Source organism: Monocercomonoides exilis (genome assembly GCF_001643675.1).
Source record: "Monocercomonoides exilis strain PA203 chromosome Unknown scaffold53-602328, whole genome shotgun sequence".
Taxonomy (NCBI): domain Eukaryota; phylum Preaxostyla; order Oxymonadida; family Polymastigidae; genus Monocercomonoides; species Monocercomonoides exilis.
This window is the reverse complement of record NW_027150598.1, coordinates 319,118-338,721: the sequence shown is the minus strand read 5'-3', so window position 1 is coordinate 338,721 and position 19,604 is coordinate 319,118. Positions and strand designations below refer to the sequence as shown.

At 45.1% G+C, this 19,604-nt stretch overlaps 2 protein-coding genes across 2 annotated transcripts in view; one reads left to right on the top strand and one right to left on the bottom strand.

The window, feature by feature from the left end:
• The window catches only part of MONOS_2929 (putative midasin-like protein), a gene marked incomplete at its 5' end in the record, with an annotated part of 26,455 nt that extends 16,176 nt beyond the window's left edge, over positions 1–10,279 (top strand). Inside the window, one exon of the mRNA XM_067872886.1 lies at positions 3–10,279. Coding sequence (XP_067720500.1) covers positions 3–10,185 — 10,183 coding nt within the window. The 3' untranslated portion in view covers positions 10,186–10,279. The remainder of the gene's footprint in view (positions 1–2) is intronic.
• Positions 10,191–19,604, bottom strand: MONOS_2928 (uncharacterized protein). The gene is made up of 4 exons (XM_067872885.1): positions 19,358–19,604; positions 18,720–19,292; positions 17,938–18,537; positions 10,191–17,715 (listed from the first exon to the last, which is right to left on the bottom strand). Exons 1-4 carry the CDS (start codon positions 19,556–19,558, stop codon positions 10,429–10,431), a joined length of 8,661 nt encoding a protein of 2,886 aa, XP_067720499.1. The 5' UTR covers positions 19,559–19,604; the 3' UTR covers positions 10,191–10,428.

Sequence of the window (19,604 nt, the reverse complement as noted above, 5' to 3'; positions counted from 1 at the left end):
AGCATGGCGTTTCTGTCTCGTCTGTCAAAGTTCGAATTGTCCATTCGTTCTGAGCCTCTTTCAAAAGAGATTGCAGCAGAAGCAACAAAGATTTTTGCTCCTTTACAAAATGTCACTTCTCGTCAATTGTATTCGAAAATGCTCAATCTCATAGCAAATCACATTATATCTTTCCTCATCAATCCGGTTCCTTCAAAAGACAGTTTCCATATCTCATCCATAATTCAGTGTTGTTGTTTGCTCATTCAGCTTTTGGGATGCTCAAAGGAAGTCAGACTCACAACAGCATCTCAAATGCAAATTGGCCGCAAGAGCATTTCTCTGAAACCAAATGTGCAATACGGTACTGGCTATATTGCATATTTGGTAGCTCCTGTATTATCGCAAATGGTGTATGGTCTGGCTGCTTCAATGGAACTGTCAAATTCTGCAACTCAAATTGATTCGTCCTTCTTCAGAGAGAAAATATCATCTATCTCATCTCTTCTCACAGTTGCCTCTGACCTTCTTCGGCTTCATCTTCTCCTTCCTTCCTCTCCTTTCGATCCAATCCGCAATCCACAATTCCGCCTGGAGTTTGCTTCTTCTGCGCTTGAGACACTCAAATCAGAAGAAATGGTGAAAGATGCCTCGTCTGTGATTCGTGGTGAGTGGTCTGACTGCAACTCTCCTCTTCTGACACTTCACTCAGATCAGCAGATGGCTTCTCCGTTTATCAAAAAAATGGAAGCCACAACTCGCAACTCGTATGCAGAAGAGGCTGCACATTATCAGCATGCGCAGGTCACGGTGAGGCAACATTATGTTACAAAAGTAGATCTCCGCCCAGAAGTCATTGAGTTGGAAAGAAAGCGAAAGAGAGATGCAAGAATGGCTGGGACATCCGAAACGTTCAGAGCACTTGGCTACGATGAGGAGACAGATCTCTTTGATGATGAATCTCCAATCGAAGAGCCTGAGAAATGGAGAATTCTGGATTGCATTTTGAAAAATGGAGCGATTCCATCATCTTCCTCTGTATCTGCAACGAAAATGGAACAAAAATCATTGGGCAAAGGAAAATTGGACGAAGACTCAGAAATGTCGTTGTTGAGAGTACAATCGAGAAAACTGCCATCATTTGCAGCATTCTTCAGCACTATGAAAAGAGCGACTTCTTCATTTCTGTCTGTCACGTCTGTCATCAGCACTTTAGAAAGTGTGATTTCTTTTTCATTCAGCCAATCAATTGGATTGGAGGAAATTGTGAATAGCGAAACTGAGAAGTCATCAAACACTTCATCCGGCTTCGATGAGAATGCAATCATCGAGAAAATACTGAACTCTCAGCAAAGTTCACATAAACATCGAAAGATGAACAACTTATCAGATAATTTGGGCAGATTCTTGCAAGAGTCACAGCAACTTCTCACATATTTAGCAAGCGACGAATGCATTATTTCTTTCCCAGATTTTGCGTATTCATTGTCTTCTGCTTTGTCTGATCTTATTTCTTGCATCACACAGTGTAATGATTCTCAGAATAGCTTTGAGGATAGAGAAATATTTGCTGTTGAAGCTTCTAATAACAATGAAAAAGATGAATATCGGATGGAACAAGATGAAGTCCAACCTCAAGAGCTCATTAAATATCATGCTCCTTTGAGAAATAGTTCAATATTCTCTTTGTCTATTCCACAAGCAGCTCTTCTGTCAAAAGAAATCAGCGTGCCATCAACATTTTCTTCTGTTCCCACATTTAATCTCGCATTGTCTATGCTGTCATTGGTTCAATCACATTCAATCACAACTTCACCAGACTTTTTGAGACTATTCTCACTCTACTGCTTGTGCCTTTCTGTTGGCCACAGTCTCATTGGATTGCCTCCAAAGATTGTCGCATCTCGCAATCATCCACTCACTGCTGCCTCTGCAGTGACAGCTTCATTCTTTGATCCATATATTGAAATGTACAATGAAGAAATGGAGAGAAGGAAATTGGAACAAGAAAAAGACAATATATTGATATTCATGACATCATCAGGAAAGCATGTGGGGAAAGGGCAGATGGCTCAAGGAGGAAATGGGATGGATGGAGCAATTGTGGTTCGAGACATGACAAAAGAGAATCAAGTCACTTCAATCGACTTTGATGGATCGATGGGCGTTTCATCCAGGCTTGTCCTTGAGAAGGGTGTGGATTATGATACACACACAAGAATGGAGAATCAGAGAAGGAAAGAAGAAGAGGAAGAAAAAGACACATTCACACAGTATTTGGATTACTACAAACAGCAGTATGTGTCCAGTGAAGGGCAACTTGCAGCTGATGAAGGAAAACCACTTACACTTCCAAGTCCGAAGAATAAATCCACTTCTGCAGATTCTTCTAGCACCAATGAATCGTCATCATCTTCTTCTTCTTCTTCAGATTCATCCAATGGCAAAGAGTCATTTGCAGTCGATAAGATGGCTCCAATCATTGCTCGCCTTTATTTCTCCTTGTTTGGTGATATTTGCGCAGGAGAATATGGTCGTTTCGGTGTGAAAAGACCTTCTTCAGATCTCTCTCGCATTCTCAACACTTTCAACTGGAAGCGCAATTACACGCAAAACAACGACAGACAATTACAGCACAAACTTATAACGATGATGGCTTCACTATCAAAAGATGCCTCTTCATTCAGTGAAATCGCAGCTCAGCTGGGCGCAGAAAAGAGCAGCGAAGACTTGTACAACTTCCTTGTGCTTCTCACCCATATGCCAGAGTGGGATGACCACACATACGAATCCCTTGCTGCAGACGACGATGAAATCGAAGGAAAAGCTCAAGATGCACAGAGTGCTGCATCGTCAGCAGCTAAAAAGAACTTCCCTGTTATTCCTGAGCGCTTCAACTTTTATACTGACTCGCTTCCTTCTGAAGCCACACTTTCTGCTCTTCCATTCCAGTTGTTCCTTACACGAGTCCAACAGCTGCTTCGAACATATCCAGATCATCCATCACTTCTCAAAATGTCTTCATTGGCAAGTGACTTGCTTGCTATTTCCCAATCTTCACCTTTGGCGCAACTATCTGCCGGAGTTGAGACACTTATTCGTCTATCTGAAGATTGGAATCATGTGCAGCAATCAGGTCCTGCATCACTTGAACACGAACAGCAGCTGATGCTGTCATTGGCAATGAGATGGAGGCATATTGAATCTCGTGCATGGAGAGCAAAATTGATTGAGATGGAGGAAGCAGCCTGCTTCGACGGAAAGGCCACAATGCTGTTCCAACTCTACTCTCATGCTTTCGTCAATGGGCCGTTAGGAAATATCGCATTTTCTTTGGAAAGAGAGAATGAAAGCAACAAAGATGATGGAACTTTGTCGTCTGTTATTTCTATCACTTCGAAAGAAGGAATCACACAAACTGTTCGTGTGTCTGCTTTGAACATTCAAAAGAAAAAGGATCAAGGAGAAGCGAACGGAGGCATGGCCAACGATAATTCAAGCAAACACACCATTCAGCAGCGAAAGAAGCAGAAAAAAAGAAAGATGGGCAGATTTGCAGAACCAGAAGATCCACGTGAAGTTATCCAATCAAACTCAGATGTCTCTGAAGAAGAAGCAAACAAGATGGCTCTTCTCTCTCCGTCTGCCTGTGAGCGTTGGTTGAAGGACTTCTTTACTGACATCTCACTTTTCATTGAATCTGCTACACTTGGTGACTTCGCCTTTCGTGTTGCTTCGCTTTCTGCTGTTCACAACGATCTTGCTGCTCGCCGGCAGCTGGCGTCTCAGCTGCTCTCAGCTTCTTTGTCTGATTCGAATAACAGTTCATGCTCATCTGTGATAATTGTTCTTCTCCGCTCATTCTGCTGCCTCTCAGACAGACTGTTGATTATTCTCACATATTTCATTGACTCAGCCTGTCGTTATTTGCCTTTGAGGCGTCTTGTCATCGACTCTCAAGCATATGAATTCCGTAAGCGTTTGAGGGATCAAGAGCGCATCACCAAATATGACATCAGAAACTATTCAGCGTTTGACACTTCAAAGCGGAGGACCCGCAGAGAAGTCAACAACATCATCCACCAGTACGAGGAGATGCTGGACAAATCAATGCAGCAGGAGGTGTATTTGGTCATCCGCAACCAGAGGCTCACAGCTCGGCTGAAAAGTGCTGCTGCTTTCGACATGTCTGTGGACGAACTCAAAACTGGTCTTCAGAAATCAGCAAGGAAGCAAAAGAAAGCACCAGTGCAAAGCAAAGGATGGGTTGTTCTGCCTTCTTCATCTGCGGATCACAAACAATCACTTAACATTGCACTTACACAGTCGAATATACAACTTTCACGTATCTTAACGAATTGGCTGAAAGTTTCAAAAAAATTCTTTATTCAGTCAAATTCAAAGAAGCTGAGTCTTTCGGAATCAAAGGTCTTGCAATCAACTTCAGACAATACTGCAGTTCTTCCTCTGTTTCCGTTCATGTCTCAGGCATCTGCTGTTGTTGATTCATTTGCCATTGCTGTGTTTCAGTACTGTGAGTACTTCAACAAGACGACAGAGCAGATCGACAAAGATTGGAGAAATAGAATGGAAATAGCAGCAAGCTCTGAAGACAGAAAGATTGACAAGCAGAGAGCTGTTCGAAAAGTGGAGAAGGAGCTTCGAGGAAAGGCCACTAACCTCAAACCAATGCAATTAAAGGCACTGAAGAGATTGCTTCATGTGATCAACACAGCTGGAGTTGCAGCGTATGGCTACAAGCATTCAGAAGACATATGGAGTGATGAAGACATTTGGGGATTCGCAGAACAGAAAGAAAAAGCTTTGAATGAACTGAAAGAGTATTCGTGGAATGCGGAGGACAATGCAGCACTTCAGAAGACGCTTGGTTCAAGCACACTTTTCCGCTCACTTGCTATTGATCTTGCTGGAAGCGTAGTTCGTTCAACTGAATTATCTGCTGACAGTTCTCTTTCTCGTATCACTGCACCATCAACTTCCTATCCACTTGATATGGAAGATGTGAATTTGTATGTTTCAAATAGTTGTGCTGCTATTTCTGAGCAGGCAAAGGAAGACACTTCATCATTCTCTGTTACTCAAATACAATCGATTCCTATTGATGCTCAATCGTCCACGCAATCTTCTCAGCAAATATCTACAAACATAGTTTCAATGAATGAAGAATATAATTTACCTTCATTTTTGTTTGAACAGAATTCACAATCCATTCATCCTTCTCTTTATCAACTGATACAGACAGCCAACTCCTTCTTTATCAGATGCTCACTCAGAATCAACACACTGAGAAACCCTGAAGTCACAGCAACAGGAAACTTGTCTCAGATTCCTCATGCACGAACACTGGAATCTCGAGCAGAAGGGTTATTCCAGTGGGTCCTCACAGAGAGAGCTCGGTTGTATCAGGCGATGTCTGCTGCTCTTCCGACTGTGTCTTCTGTACAGTCTCTTGTTGCACGCATTAAAGGCTCAGCACGCAAAGTTGTTAGCACACAGAATCATACTCAAGACGGTTCAAAGCCTGTTTCCAATTCGTTTGTGACAAAGTTGGAGCATCTTTTGCAGCACACACTTCCATCGTTGATGCAGTCGCTGTCTCCGCTTGCACTGATCGCAGAAAAGGCATCAAGTGGACTAATTCCTTTGCATTTAACTGCATTGACGAATTCAACATCTTCAACAGTTTTGACAAAAGACGGGCTTTCTGAAGTAACTGCAGATGAAACAGCTGCCGATCGAGAAGTGAAAGCTGTGAAAGACTCTTTGAATCAGCTGTGTGAAAGCATCAAGCACATTTTGACCTTTTCAACTGAATTAGCTCGTCGCGTAAATCAGTATAGAGCTGTCCTTCCAAGCAACATGCTGTGGATAACTCAGAATGAAAGAGCTATCATCATGGATAGATTTGTTATTCCACTTCAAACTGAACTGAAAGTTGTGAAGCAGATATCAAATGAATGTCTTCCTCTTATCGGATCTGAAAACTGCATTACTGATGTTGTGGAAGAAGCGTTGTCATATTTGTCAGCATTTACTGATTGCAGTTCTGAGAATCATCAATTTTCGATTTCTCAAAGTGAAGTTCTGCAACAAACAGACTCAATCGCATCATCACTGAGCAGTCGACCAGTCATCGCTTCGATTCTTCTCTGTGTGCAAAACATCTTCAATGCATTTAAGAAATCACAGGAAGAAATGGCCAGCAAAGTTATTGTAAAGAGCACAGAAGAAACTGCTTCTGGTGAAGAAGAGGCTGCAAAAGAGGAAACGCCAATTCTGGAAGAAACCCCAGACTACGATGAATACGATGTTGTTGACTTCTTTGAGAGTCATCCAAGTGCTTTGTTGGTTACCCATCAGACAATCAATCGTATTTCAACAATTTATCTCTCTGATGCAATTAGGAATGATTCAATCAGCAATCTTATTCATGAAATTGACACTTCTTCAGCAATTCCTGATTGGCTCGTTGCTGCGCTTCCGCTGCTGGAGCAATTCATCCACACGACGATGGCTACTTTCTATCATTCCTTCCTTTTCCACAGCTCTTTGTGCAAGTTTGCGCATGTTCTGTCTTCTCTTGCTTTGTCACTGTCAATCAATGGCTTGTGTCATCCTCAAGAGAACATTCGCATTGACATTGGTGGAAGTGGAGAAGAGATGAAAGGAGGGTCGCGTGCTGATGACGGCTCATCAGAAGGAGCAGGAGGCGAATCAAGCGAAGCAATGGGAATGAGTGAAGGACAAGGAGACAGAGACATATCCAGCTCAATTGAGAATGAAAAGGAGCTTCTTGCAGAAGAAAGACAGAGAGGGCCTTCGGCTCTGAATCCACTGACGGAAAAAGAAGAGGATGAACAAAAGAAGGAAAAACAAAAGATGACAGACCAAGAAAAGGAAGATCTGAAAAAGGGATTCGATATTGAAATGGACTTTGGAGGTGAAATGAATGATATTCCTGAAGATGGAGTGGATGAGTCTGGAGAGAACAAAGGAGAAAAACAGCAAGGAGCAACAGGAGATCAACAAGAAGAACAAACAAAGCATCTGGACAAGTCAGAAGAAGAGGAAGAGGATGGCAAGAAGAAGAAAGGAGACGAAGAGGAAGAGGAGGAAGAAGAAGATCTCGATGCTGAAATGGGAGGTGAAGATAACTTCAATCCAGATAACATTTTGGATGAAAGGCTTTGGAATGAAAACGAAGATGAAGAGGAAGATGAAGATGAAGATGAGAAGAAAAAGAGCAAACCGATACAGAGCGGAAAACAATTGGAACAAGCTGAAGATGAAGAAGACAACCCAGACAACGAAGAGGCAGAAGAAGATGAAAACAACGAAATTGATCAGACAGAAACTGAATTTGTTGATAAGACAAAGAACAAAAATAAACAACGAAATACAAAACAGCACAGCAAAGACAAGCAACTCAGAGCCAAATTTGATGAAAACTCTGCAATTGATGATGAAGACAGAAAGCCTCCAGAAGATAGAAACAAAGATGAAAATGAAGAAAAACCTGAAGAAGGAAAAGATGAAACTGATAAAGCTGATGATAAGCCGTTGGAAGGTGATGCAACAGAGGCGCTTCCAGAAATGGAGGATGTGGTGAATGTGGAAGACGATCTGGAAGGTGCTGAAAATGCATCTGCTCCTGATGAAGAACCTGGTGAAGATGATGGCTCAGCAGAAAAGGACGAAAAAAGTCTCTTTTTGCCTGGTGTCAAAGATCAGGTTCCGGAAATGCCCGACCTCGAAAATCTGCAGTTTGAAGATGCAGGCGATGAAAGTGAAGAAGAAGAGGAAGGAGATGAAAATAAAGAAGAAGGAGAAGAGAATGAAAAGAAGGAAGGAGGGGAAGAGGATGATGAATCAAAGAACCATCCAGACATCGAAGATGGAATTGTGAAGACTGAAATGAAAGAATCAGACGAAGATATCTTGGAAGCCGTTGAGAAACCAGAAGAAAAAACAGACATTGAAATCGATGAGACAGCAGATGAAGCATTAAGCAAACCAACTGAAGAAGGAGAAGAGCAACAAGACAAGAAAGGAGAAGAAAATCAGGAAGCGAAGGGAGAAGAAGCAGAAGAAAGAACGACAGAAGGAACAGACATGGGAGGAGAAGCTGGAGAAATGACATCGAAAGAAGAGAAGAAGAAGAAGCAGTCAGGAGCAGCACCTGGACAGAAAGCAACTGATGAAACCGGAGAGGAAAATGATGGAACAAAACAAGAATCAGCCAGCACTCGCTCAAACAGACAGAAGAAAGAAGACGAAGATGACGACTATGTTCCTATTGAGCGCGATGAGCGGGACGAGTTTCCGTCAGATTCGTCCAGCAGTTCAGAGAATGACAATAACGGAATGGATGACTCTGCCAACCAGGCAGAGATTAACCCATTGAGAAAGATGGGCGATCCTTCAAAGTCTTGGAAGCAGAAGCTGAGAATGATTAAAGGAGAAAATGAGACGAATGAACAAGAAAAGCATCATCAAGAACGATCAAATGACCAGGGATTGTCTTATCAATACGAGATAGATGAAGAAGCAGAAGACAAAATGAACAATGAGCAGAAATCAAAAGACGAATCGTTTGACCAGACATTGGGACCAGCAACTTCAGAGCAGATTAAGAAGAGCAAGCAAGACATTGCAAGAGATCCCCACACAGAAGAAGATAATGCAGAAGAAAATATTGAAGAATCAGGTGAAGAAGAAAGCAAACAGCAAGAGAAGGTGATTGCTGAACTTGTGAAAACGAATCAGAAGAAGACAACGAGAAATAATTCTGATTCACAGGAACAAAATGAAAAGGAGAAAGATCAATCAGCAAAAGAACAAGACACAAATGATTCTGAGCAGCATGATGAGCAAAGCGAAAATGAAGATGTCAAACAAAAAGAAAGGAAAGAAGTGGAATCTCGAAAAGAAGCTCAAAAGAAAAAGGACAGTTCGGAAAGACAAAATGGAATCATTGCACGGCCAATACCATCCATCCCTCAAGATGAGGAGGAAGCTTCCAATCCACTTTCTCATCTCCAACAGCAGCAAACACAGAAAATGGACCTGCCTTCATTCAGCAACATACAAATTGACTTGGTTCAGCACAAAGCAACCGAACCTTTCTCTCTTTCAAAGGAGAAATCGGACGAAGAGGATGCTGTTATCGATCTGTCTACTCCAACAACTGAGCAAAAGGGAACTGCCGATGAGATCTGGCAGCATATCCTTGTTTCTACATCAGATCTCAGCACTGATTTGTCAGAGCAGTTGCGTCTGATTTTGGCTCCAACACACGCATCAAGAGCAAGAGGTGAGTTCAGAACTGGGCGCAGACTGAACATGAGGCGTGTGATCCCGTACATCGCCAGCCATTTCAGAAAGGATAAGATCTGGATGAGGAAGACTACACCAGACAAGCGGAAGTATCATGTGCTGATTGCCATTGACGACTCTCGCTCGATGAGAGAATTGGATGCTGGCTTGCTTGCTCTTCAGTCAATGGCGATGCTGTGCCGCTCGTTGACCCATCTTGAAGCTGGACAGGTGGCAGTCGCATCGTTTGGTTCGACCGTGAGAACTGTGCTTCCGTTCGATCAGCCGTTTAACGAGGGTGATGGCTCGTCTTTGGTATCTCAATTCACATTTGCACAGAACGAGACGAAGTTTGAGCTTTTGATGCAGGAGGCTGTTAACATCATGGCTCAAGCAGATTCACAGGGAGGCGGAGCAAGCGGAACGAGCAATCAGATTATGTTTATCATTTCAGATGGAAGAATCACGAAGGAGTTCAAAGAAATACGTCAATGGGTCAGCACAGCAACAGCCAAGGGAATATTTGTGGTGTTTCTGATTATTGATTGTCCATCGCATCCATTCCCATCTCCCACTCCTACACCAACAGCATCTTCCTCATCCGCTTCACCTGCTCCACGCTTTTCTCCTTCTCCTGTTCCTTCAACCTCACCTTCACCTTCACCCACACCCACGCCATCTCCTTCACACATCAACAGCATCGTAAAGACTAAAAGAGTCATTCAAGAAGGAGGCCGCACAAAATTGATACCTGTGCTTGACTTATTCCCGTTCCCTTATTACATTGTTCTTCGTGATCTATCTTCACTCCCCAGAGTGTTGGGTGATTCACTTAGGCAATGGTTCGAAATGATGGAACAAAAAGGATAAGAATTCGTAAATTAAAAAATGCATGTTATAATTACTTTTTTCTTTATCACTTCATCTCACTTCACTTAAAATTATAATAAAAGATATTTTTGATGATAAATTCGCCAAAGTTAAAATAAGAAGTCAACAAATTGACAAATAAAAGGTTCATTAAATACATAAAAAAGAAATATTAATTTCAATAAAAACAATAATTACAATAATATCCTAATTATCAAAAAATAATAATAATAAATCAAAAGCTCACCTTGGTTGTGAATTAAAAGTTGTTGATATCGGTGTAATTTTCATCGACTTTGATGAGCTCAGTGATATTTCAACAGGCTGATGAAGTGGAACAGAGTTCGACTGGGTAATGTAATGCGTTGTCTTCGTGCTGCGCAGAACACCCTCTCTGTTCAGAGAATCCTGCTGATTCGCAGGTGATGAAGCATTCGCTGAGTATTCGTCTTCAAGCTCGCTGCCAGCAGGAATCGGGTAACCGCTTTCGTTATCGTCTTCGTTCCCGTTGCCATTTCCATCCAAAGCAACGTTGTTATCTACTGACTCCAGCTCTTCCTCGTCTTCACTTCGCCATGTGTGTGCATCACTCAATTCGCTATCTTCGCTTTCCTGCAATTTAACTATCGGACTTAAAATCGACTTTGACTGGTACTCTTCATAAGGCACAGGCCCATCCATCCCCTTTGCATACATCATCTGATCATCTGCCTCTGAAGCATTCATCGGAGTAAATTGATTCGCATCCTTTTCTGTAGGCTCCATTTGGCAGCTCTGCGATTCGGTCAGCGGAGAAGGTGTGGTGGGTGATGTGTTGATTGGGCTGTCTTTATCAATGCTGCGACGAATGAGAGGAGAGGACACAGCAAAAGACAGTGAGTATGAGCCAGATGTTGGCAGGCCTGGCATCGTGTAAGGACTCGAATAAGATTGGTCATTTGGAGAATAAATAGGAATGTTCTCTGAAATAGCCTTCCGCAGCTTCTTTTTCTTCTTCTTCACTATTACTCCTGTTCCAGTCGGAGCTGGGCCAGCTAGACTGCTTTGTGTTGGAATCTGTTTTTCACTCTTACTAATGCCTTCTATCATTGTCGCTCCAAATGTGACTTTCTTCTTTTTCTTCTTCTTTACTGGAACTTGCATTGTATTGTAAGCCTGATCATGTTGCACTAATAGAACCGGCTGTGAAACTGAAACATGTTCAATCATTTTCTTCTTCTTTTTCTTCTTTAATGTGACTTCAGACTGAGTATCAGGCACAGCTTCAATCTGCACTTTCAATTTCTTCTTCTTCTTCTTCTTCACTGCAGTCGTCAAGTCATCATTCGTGTCGTGTGCTGTCACATGCTTCACTAACATTTGTGCTGCTTCGCGTATCGCACCAATTTCTGCATCACTTTCTGTAACATCAAATTCTTGCTCGCCTGAATCGACATTGTGCCCTTGCTGATTATCACTTGGATAGTTTCCTCTTTCAAAGCCAGCATTTCTTATCGCTCCTTCATTTGCTCTTGGTGTCCCACCTTTTTTCTGAATGCGAACTCCCTCTCGTGTGCAAAGCTGCACTTCTTGTCTTTCTCCGTTTTCATTCGCTTCAAAGGCATCTCCTCCACTCCTTTCATTCCTCTTTATATTCCCCCTCATCGTATCATTCTGCATAAGCTCAGCATTCTCACTATCCACTGGCGACTGCTCCGTCTCCACATTGTCCAGCACCTTTCTCACCCGCTCACTCACAGATCCGCCCTGGTCGTCCAGATTGCCTTCATATGTCAGCACTTCGATGTATGGTGAGCTGCGTGACTTTGGCAGGAACTGGGCATGTTGCTCACCTGCCAATGTTTGTATGGCCGAACCAGGCTGCTGTGTAGCGGGTGAGTTGACCAGAGGTGGTGGTGATGGTGTTTGGGCGAATTTTGAGTCTGCCTCGTTTTGACGGCGTCGAGAAGACGAAGGAGTGGAAGGAGGCGCTGTTGCTGGAATGCTCTCACTTTCTTTGATAGGCTTCTTGTTGCTCACAGAAGAGCTGCTTGAGTGCGACTTAAATGAGTTCTCGGAGGAGGATTTGGAGATATCAGAGCCAGAAAGATCAAACGACGATACTGTTGATCCAATCGTGTTCTTTCTCTCATTCGTTTCGACAAACTCCAAGTTGATGATTGCTTTGAGCGGCTCGCTTGCTTGATTGCTCAGCTTGCTGTGCTGCTGGGTAGCCTGTGGAGGAGACGGGGAAGGTGTGTAAGTGAATGAAAGAGGAGAGTCTGACCCAACTGTTGGTGAATACACATGGTCCAGCGAACGGCCTGGGAAGAATGAGATGCCTTCAGAGTGAAGTGTAGATTGTCTAAAGTGGCCAACAGCAGGCGCAGGCGTCGTTGGCGGCTTTTCTGGTCTTATTGGTGTGGAACCCTGCTGAGCAGTGTTCCGAAGAGGAGGCGAATAATCCTCTGGGTTTGTGTGGCCATTGTTTGGAGTAGGTTCGTCTGAAGCATCGTTCAGTATGCGGAACAGCGCTTCTTCTGTTGTCTCTCCAGCCACTATTTCGCTTTCACCGTTTTTGTCTGCTTCTTCTTCTTCTCCTTCGTTTTCGATTTCCATTTCAGGTTGTGCTTCTTCTCTTTCGGATTGTGTGAGTTTCCGCCCATCGGCAATTCCTTTATTCATCTCATTCCCATTTTCAATGGCTTCACCTCCCCCGCCTCCTTCCTCTTCCTTTTGTTGATTCTCATCCCTTGCCCCTTCTCCTCCTTCCTCTTCTCCCTTCTCTTTCCCCTCTCTCTCCTTCTCTTTCTCTTTCTCTTTCTCTTTCTCTTTCTCTTTCTGCATCTGCTCCACAATGTCAATCGCTCTGCGCGGTGAGCCAGCCGCTGCAAACGACAGCCGGGCAGACGGAAACGACGACACCACATCTGCACTGGGTGTCGCTGGTGGTGTTGATAATCTCTTTCGACTGCTTTTGTCTAATAAAAGATCGTTGTCTGCTGAAAACCCCGGAAATCCTTCTTCATCTACCATAGAGCGGTCTGACGATGCAGATCCGCTTGTTGGTGAGTTTGCCTCAGTTGTTTGTGTGATAATTGAGTTAGCTGAAGACACGTTGGCTGAAGAGTGCTGGGAGCCGGGCAGATGGCGCGAGGAGGAGAGGAGCTTTGGGGAGTTGGTACCACTACCTGTGCCAGGGAAGAAGAGGTTGTCCAGTTTTGGTGATTGGATGGAGAGGTGAGAGGCATGGCGGCGGTGGCGGTTGGGGGAGACAGAAGACAAAGAAGGAGAATTCGGGTGGGAGGAGTTCTCGATGTAGTGCGAGAGAGAAGAGAGAGGGATCTTCGAAGGTGAGCCAATCGAAGGCGAAGGCGAGTGAAGTGGCGAAGTGGCGGGGGAGCTGCCGTGTGTAGGCGAGAAATGAGCAAAAGAAGCAGGAGAATTAGAAGTGAGGGAGTCAGTTGGAGAGCCGAAGGGGCTGTGCAGTCTTCCCATTGCAGCAGAGGCAGTGAGTGGAGGAGGGGTGAGTGGCTGCTGGCCGTAGTTCTGTCCCGTCTTCGAACGAGAGCGTGACTGTGAGTAGTTATCTTCGAAGTGCGACTGGGAGCGAGAAGATGAGGCCGGGGTGATTGGATAGTGCGCAACAGAAGAGTGGGTGTGGGTGTGTGTCCTGCGGTGCCCTCTCTTCTGCGGCGGAGTCTGCATCTGCACAGGCATGTTCGGATAGTGCGGGTTGGTGGGTGAGGCAGTCGGGGACGAGGTTGGCGCAAGGAGATGGGTGTTGTATGACGATGAATGTCCCGACGATGGCACGTTGAACGAGTGGAAGCGCTGAATGCGCGGCTTCTGTGGCAGCGGTGACGAAGAGTTCTTTTGGTAGTTCGGACCCTGGCTCATGTTCTGTGCTTGGCCCTGTCCCTGCCCCTGTCCCTGGCCTTGCCCCTGGCCTTGCACAGGACTCTGGTTCTGGCCCTGATTCTGGCTCTGCATCTGAGTGAGGTTTGTGTGGAGAGTCTCAGGGGAAGAGCTGGCAGGGGAAAGAGGGCCAGCAGGCATCGTACGGGAGATGGGCAAGACAGACGAGGCAGCAGAGGTTGGAGATGTGCGGAAGCTGCCACGGGAGAAAAGAGGAGGATGAGAAACAGGAACGACAGGACCTTCAGAAGGGAGTGGGATGAACGAGAAGGGAGGGAAGTTTGCTTCAGTGGTGCGTGCAGTTGAGTGGAACACGGGTGAGTTTGTGGGCGGTGATGGAACAGTTGGCGAGGTGAGGCTGGGCGAAGATGAGTTGGAGTCATAGTATGGATTGATTGACTGTGACCCAATCGACGGCGTGTTGAAAGGGTCGTCCACAGCTGGCCCGTTATGTGCTTCTTTGCTCCTCCTCAGCATGTGCTGCAGATAAGCTGTGCCTCTGTAATGTGCTGTAAATCCTTGTTCTTCGTCTTCTTCTGTCTCTCCTTCCACTCCTCCTCCTCCAACACCACCACCTGCTCCTCCTCCACCTACTCCTCCTGCCACAGCCATTGCTGCTGCATCTTCCATTTCTGCCTCTCCGTTCTCGTACTGCGACGCCGCTGCAGCTGCCGCCACCATCGCCGCCTCCTCAGCAGTGACAGGCACCTCCATCCCTCCTTCTTCCCCTTCAGCCATCTGCGGGTATCTTGTCGAGCGCGGCACAAACTTCGCCACCTGCGCCCATGAGAGTGTGTTCGCCCTCTGCCTCTGCTGAGTGGTGATGCTGTATCTTACAGGCACAGAAGGCGGGGCATCGTCGACAAAGTTCACGCTGCTCTTGCCACTTGGTGCAGGGTCCATCTCGCGATGCTGCGGGCGCAGGCGGAGCGGAGGCACCTGATACATGGCACGGGTGCTCGCGCTGTTGCCGGCTCGGGGCAAGGTGGAGGAGCTGTATGGGGTGTAGCCAGCAGCAGATATAGAAGCAGAAGAGGAGGAAGAGGAAGAAGAAGAAGAAGAGGGAGATGGTGTTGTTGATGTTGTTGTAGGGATGGTGATTGAGACAGTCGAAGAGGAAGAAGAGGAAGAGAAAGAAGAAGACGAAGAAGAAGGCAGCTGCCCCGGCTGCATCTGCATCTGCATCAGGTACTGCTCTGAGTCCTGCAGCAGATCGTTGTTCGACGCTTCGGGCGTCAATCCACCCGACGACAAGACAGAAGCCGAAGGAGACTGCGAAAACTGCTGTTGCTGCTGCTGATGGGCCATCGCCGCGTGGCTGAAGGCCATCTCGCCGTAGCCAGAGGGAGCAGAAGGAACAGGCTGCGCAGTGGACGATGTGGAGGCAATGGGCATCAGCGCTGTGGGCTGCCCCATCTGCCCCATCACCCCCATTCCTCCCATTCCTCCCATTCCACCATGAAGCATCATGCGCCTCTCATGTGACGGGGATGGTGGCTGAGATCCAGGATCCACAGGTGGAACAGAACCGAAGGGGTACTCGATCTCCGTGGGGAATGTGGTGTATGTGGAGTATGAATAACCCGAACGTGGTGTGTTGAATGAAGTAGACGAGTCTGAGTGCGACATCTCACCTGAGCTGTGCACATGCGTGCTCGGATGATATCTCCGCCCGTTCGGATCCACTGTGAAACCCAATGCCATCGCCATCTCTGCCTCACTCCGCTCCGACCCGTCCTGCCCGCCCATCCCGCCGTTCATGTCTTCCATGTCCCGCTCTCTCTCATTCATCATCTCTCCTGCTTCCCCAACCCCTACCCCTTCTCCTACTCCTACTCCTCCTCCTCCCATTCCTCCATATCGCAGCTTCCGCTGCATCTCCTCCTCCATCTCTTTGAACATCTCCTGGTTCATCGACAGCAGCTGCCGGAACGTCTGTGTGTTTGACTCATCCACCTCTGTCACAATCGCCTTCTTCAGCTCTTTCCTCACAAGCCCCGCCCTCCTCTCCCTCAGCTCGTACGCCTCTCCTCCCGGCAGAAACATCATCATCCTCTTCGCTTCCTCCGCCGTCAGCTCTGGCGGCTCCTCTTGCCTCATCTTCTCCTCCCACATCCGATCTTCTTCATCCTCTGCCTCTTCCTCTGGATCTCTCAACGAGCCATTAATGCCCAAACTTCCCCCGTTCGCATCCAGATTCATGTCCTCGTCATCTTCCAGAGGATTCCAGAATCCGTCTCCATCATCCATATCGTATCCCAACATGGACGAAGAAGAAGATGATGATGATGCGTGCTTCTTATCCAGTTGCTGCATCTGCCTTTCCAACCGCTCAATCTCCTCATCCAGCGCATCCATGTTCATCTCCGTCGTATCCTTCTCCAGCATCTCCTTCTTCCTCTTCTCCTCCCTTTCCTGTCTCTGCCTCCTCCTCCTCTCCCTCTCCTCGTCTCTTCTCTGCCTCCACCCCTCCTCCTCTCTCTCTGCCTCTTCCACCCTCACTCTTTCCTCGTGCGTGAACACCAGCGACTCCTGGAACATCTCCTCCTTCACATCCACAGGCGGAGCAGCATGGCCCCACCCCATCCCCAGCCACTGCGCCTGTGTTTGCTCGTCTCTCTCTTCGTCATCTCCCTTCTGCCCAAACAGCTGGTGCAGACGCTTGTCAATGATCTCCACCACTTTCTCCTCTTCCTCCATCAGCTTCAGACGCAGCTGGGCTGCTGACAGACGCGTCTGCGCATCGAATGTGCTGCCTGTGGCAACATCGCTGCTGCCGGCAAAGGGAGGAGAAGGAGCTTGCCCCACACCAGGTTCTTGCTCAGCATAGATTGGATTGTCTGCCATCGCTTCGTTTTCCTTCTGTGTTGCTTCGCTTTGCATTGGATATGGCACTTCTTGTTGTTGCTCTAGCTGATGTTGTTGTTCAGAAGTCATCATGTTCCCTTCCATTTCTCCGTCTTTTTCTTCCTTCATCTTCCCTTGTCTTTCTTTGTCTTCCCTCCTTTCTTGCTCCAACCGCCACACTCTTTCACACAGTTGCTGAATCTGCCCATTGTTCTGCCTCAGTTCCGCATTCTCTTTCCTCAGCTCTCTCATTTCTTGCTCCATCTGACTCATTTTCTCCTTCATCGCTTCGACTTCTTCCCCCAGCAGCATCACAGAGCCAGTCACCACTTTCTGGTCAGCCATCAGACAATTGCGAGCCATCTCCACTTCCTCATGGACAAGTGACTGGATGTTTGATGGGGCTATCGTGTTATTTGAAAGGTTGTTATTATTATGATTATTATTGCTATTATTGTGATTGTTATTATCTTTTGGTGTTAAAGTGGTTGGAAATTTTTGTCTTTGTGATAATTCTTCAATTGTTTCTCTTTGAGGAATTGAAGATGCTTCTTTGAAGCTGGTTCTGGGTTGCCCGTTCAAAATTTCATTCGAACTGGCGCTTTTTGAGAAAAAATCTGAAGAATCAGAAGAAAATGAGGAGGAAGAAGAGGAAGAGGGGGAAGAAGAAGATGAAGAGGAGGAGGAGGAGAAAGAGTTGTTTAAAATTCCATTTGTTCCTCCTTTTCCATTGGAAATCAGCTCTTCAATGTAGGAAAATGCAGAATTCATCGCATTGATCAGTTTCTAGTTGCAATAGAGTTGAATATGATAAATATAAAAACATCGATATTATTATGATTTAAATTCAATGAAAATTCCATCAAAATGAAAAAATACACAAAGAAACAAAAATAAATAAAAAGTTCTACGGGGAAAAAAAAAATCCGAAAAATCAATTTTCTTCAATCAGAACAATCAACTTATTATTATTATAATTATTATCATGATTATAACATCACAGCATACACTACTCATCGAGCTCGATATCTCCTTCATCTTTCCTTGCATCTCCTTCCACACAGCATCCGTCTCTTCCTTCAGCATCGCCGCCAGCTGCTCGCTCGCCACCTCTGCCACTTTCTCCTTCGCCACACGCGCCACAATTTCTGCTATGCTTTCTGTGTCAACTGCCATCAGCTGCGAATGAAGAGACGAAGGAGCAATGGAATCAGTCCTTCCTGGGTGGAGTGGAGGGGAAGGAGACAGTGTGATAGAGGCAGGTGAGGCAGGGAATGTTGAAGTGGAAGAAGAAGAGGAAGAGGAAGAAGAAGAAGAGGAAGCAGAAGAAGCAGACAATACTAACGAAGAAGACAAACCAGCAGATACAGAAGCAGAAGCAGGAGAAGAAGAAGCAGATGTGCTTGTGTTCACAGCAGTTGGCTGTGATGTCTCGTTGCTGGACTGCGAGTGGCTGATGGGGGGTGACGGTGCAGGCGACGGGGTGAGAGAGAAGGAGCAGAAAGACGAGTGGCGTGTGAGGATCGACGGGGTGGATGGAGCAGCGTTTGGCGATGGTTCAGAATCTACTGTTGGGATCCTCGATTGGCTTCCGGGTGAAACATGGAACTGAGGGAAAGAAGGAAAAGGGAAGAAAAATGGAAGGGGAGGGTAGGTTTGAATGAGCAGCATGAGATTATAAAAATAGAAGAAGAAGAATTTGCATTTGGAATTAGAAGTTAAAAAGAAAAGGAAAAGAAAGATAAAAAAAAACAGCATGTTTCATGTCTTAGTAATTCTGAATAGCAAACTGTTTGCCTTCTAATTATTTTCGGCTTGGAAATTGGATTGTTTGCTGCTACTTTGGATGTTACTGTCGTTTCTTGTTCTTCTGAAGATATACGCGCATGTGATTTTGTTTCATTCAGCTGGCCTCCTTCATTTTGAGCTGATTCTTCAATATTTGTAACTTTTTGATTCATTCTGTCAACATCTTCTTTTATCATGTTGATTGTTTGCACAAGTTCGTTTGAAAGCTTAATTTTCTTTCGCATATCGCATGATAATCGTTCAATTTCTGATCGGCAATACTCTAAATCGCATTCAAGTTTTGCTTGGTTCCCAACAACATTTAGGATATGTGTCTCTAAAATATTCTGAGATTGCAATTGTGAAGAGGAATTTGCTAAACTTTCCTCTTTCATGTCAAATGCCTGGGTAATCGATGAAATAAATTGATCTTTTTTCTGGTTTTTTGAAAGTTGGTTTCCTTTGAAATCTTGAATTGTTTCTTTCAAATCATTTAAGTCTTTCTGAAACCTTTGAATCATGTTCCATGAAGAGAGCTCTTCGTTTTCCTTTATTTTCTGTAATTGTTCAAGTAACTTTATTTTTTTCATTAAATTATTCAAATGACTAATTTTAAACTTAAAATAAAACTTTATCAAACATTTTCATTTTTCTGTTTATTTTCAATTTTTTCATCTGTGAGCTGTTTGATGGATCCCATTGCGTCGCATTCTAATGGAGTTTGACTATATGACTGGATCATCTGAGGAAATAATGGATGGCAAATTGTTCCTTCTTTGTTGTAATATTGCCTCGAAGAATCTTCTTCCTTTTTGAAAAGATTGCATCTTGGCTCAGCCATTTTACTCCGTTTTTTAAAATTCTTTCCAAATTCACAGATCGAATAT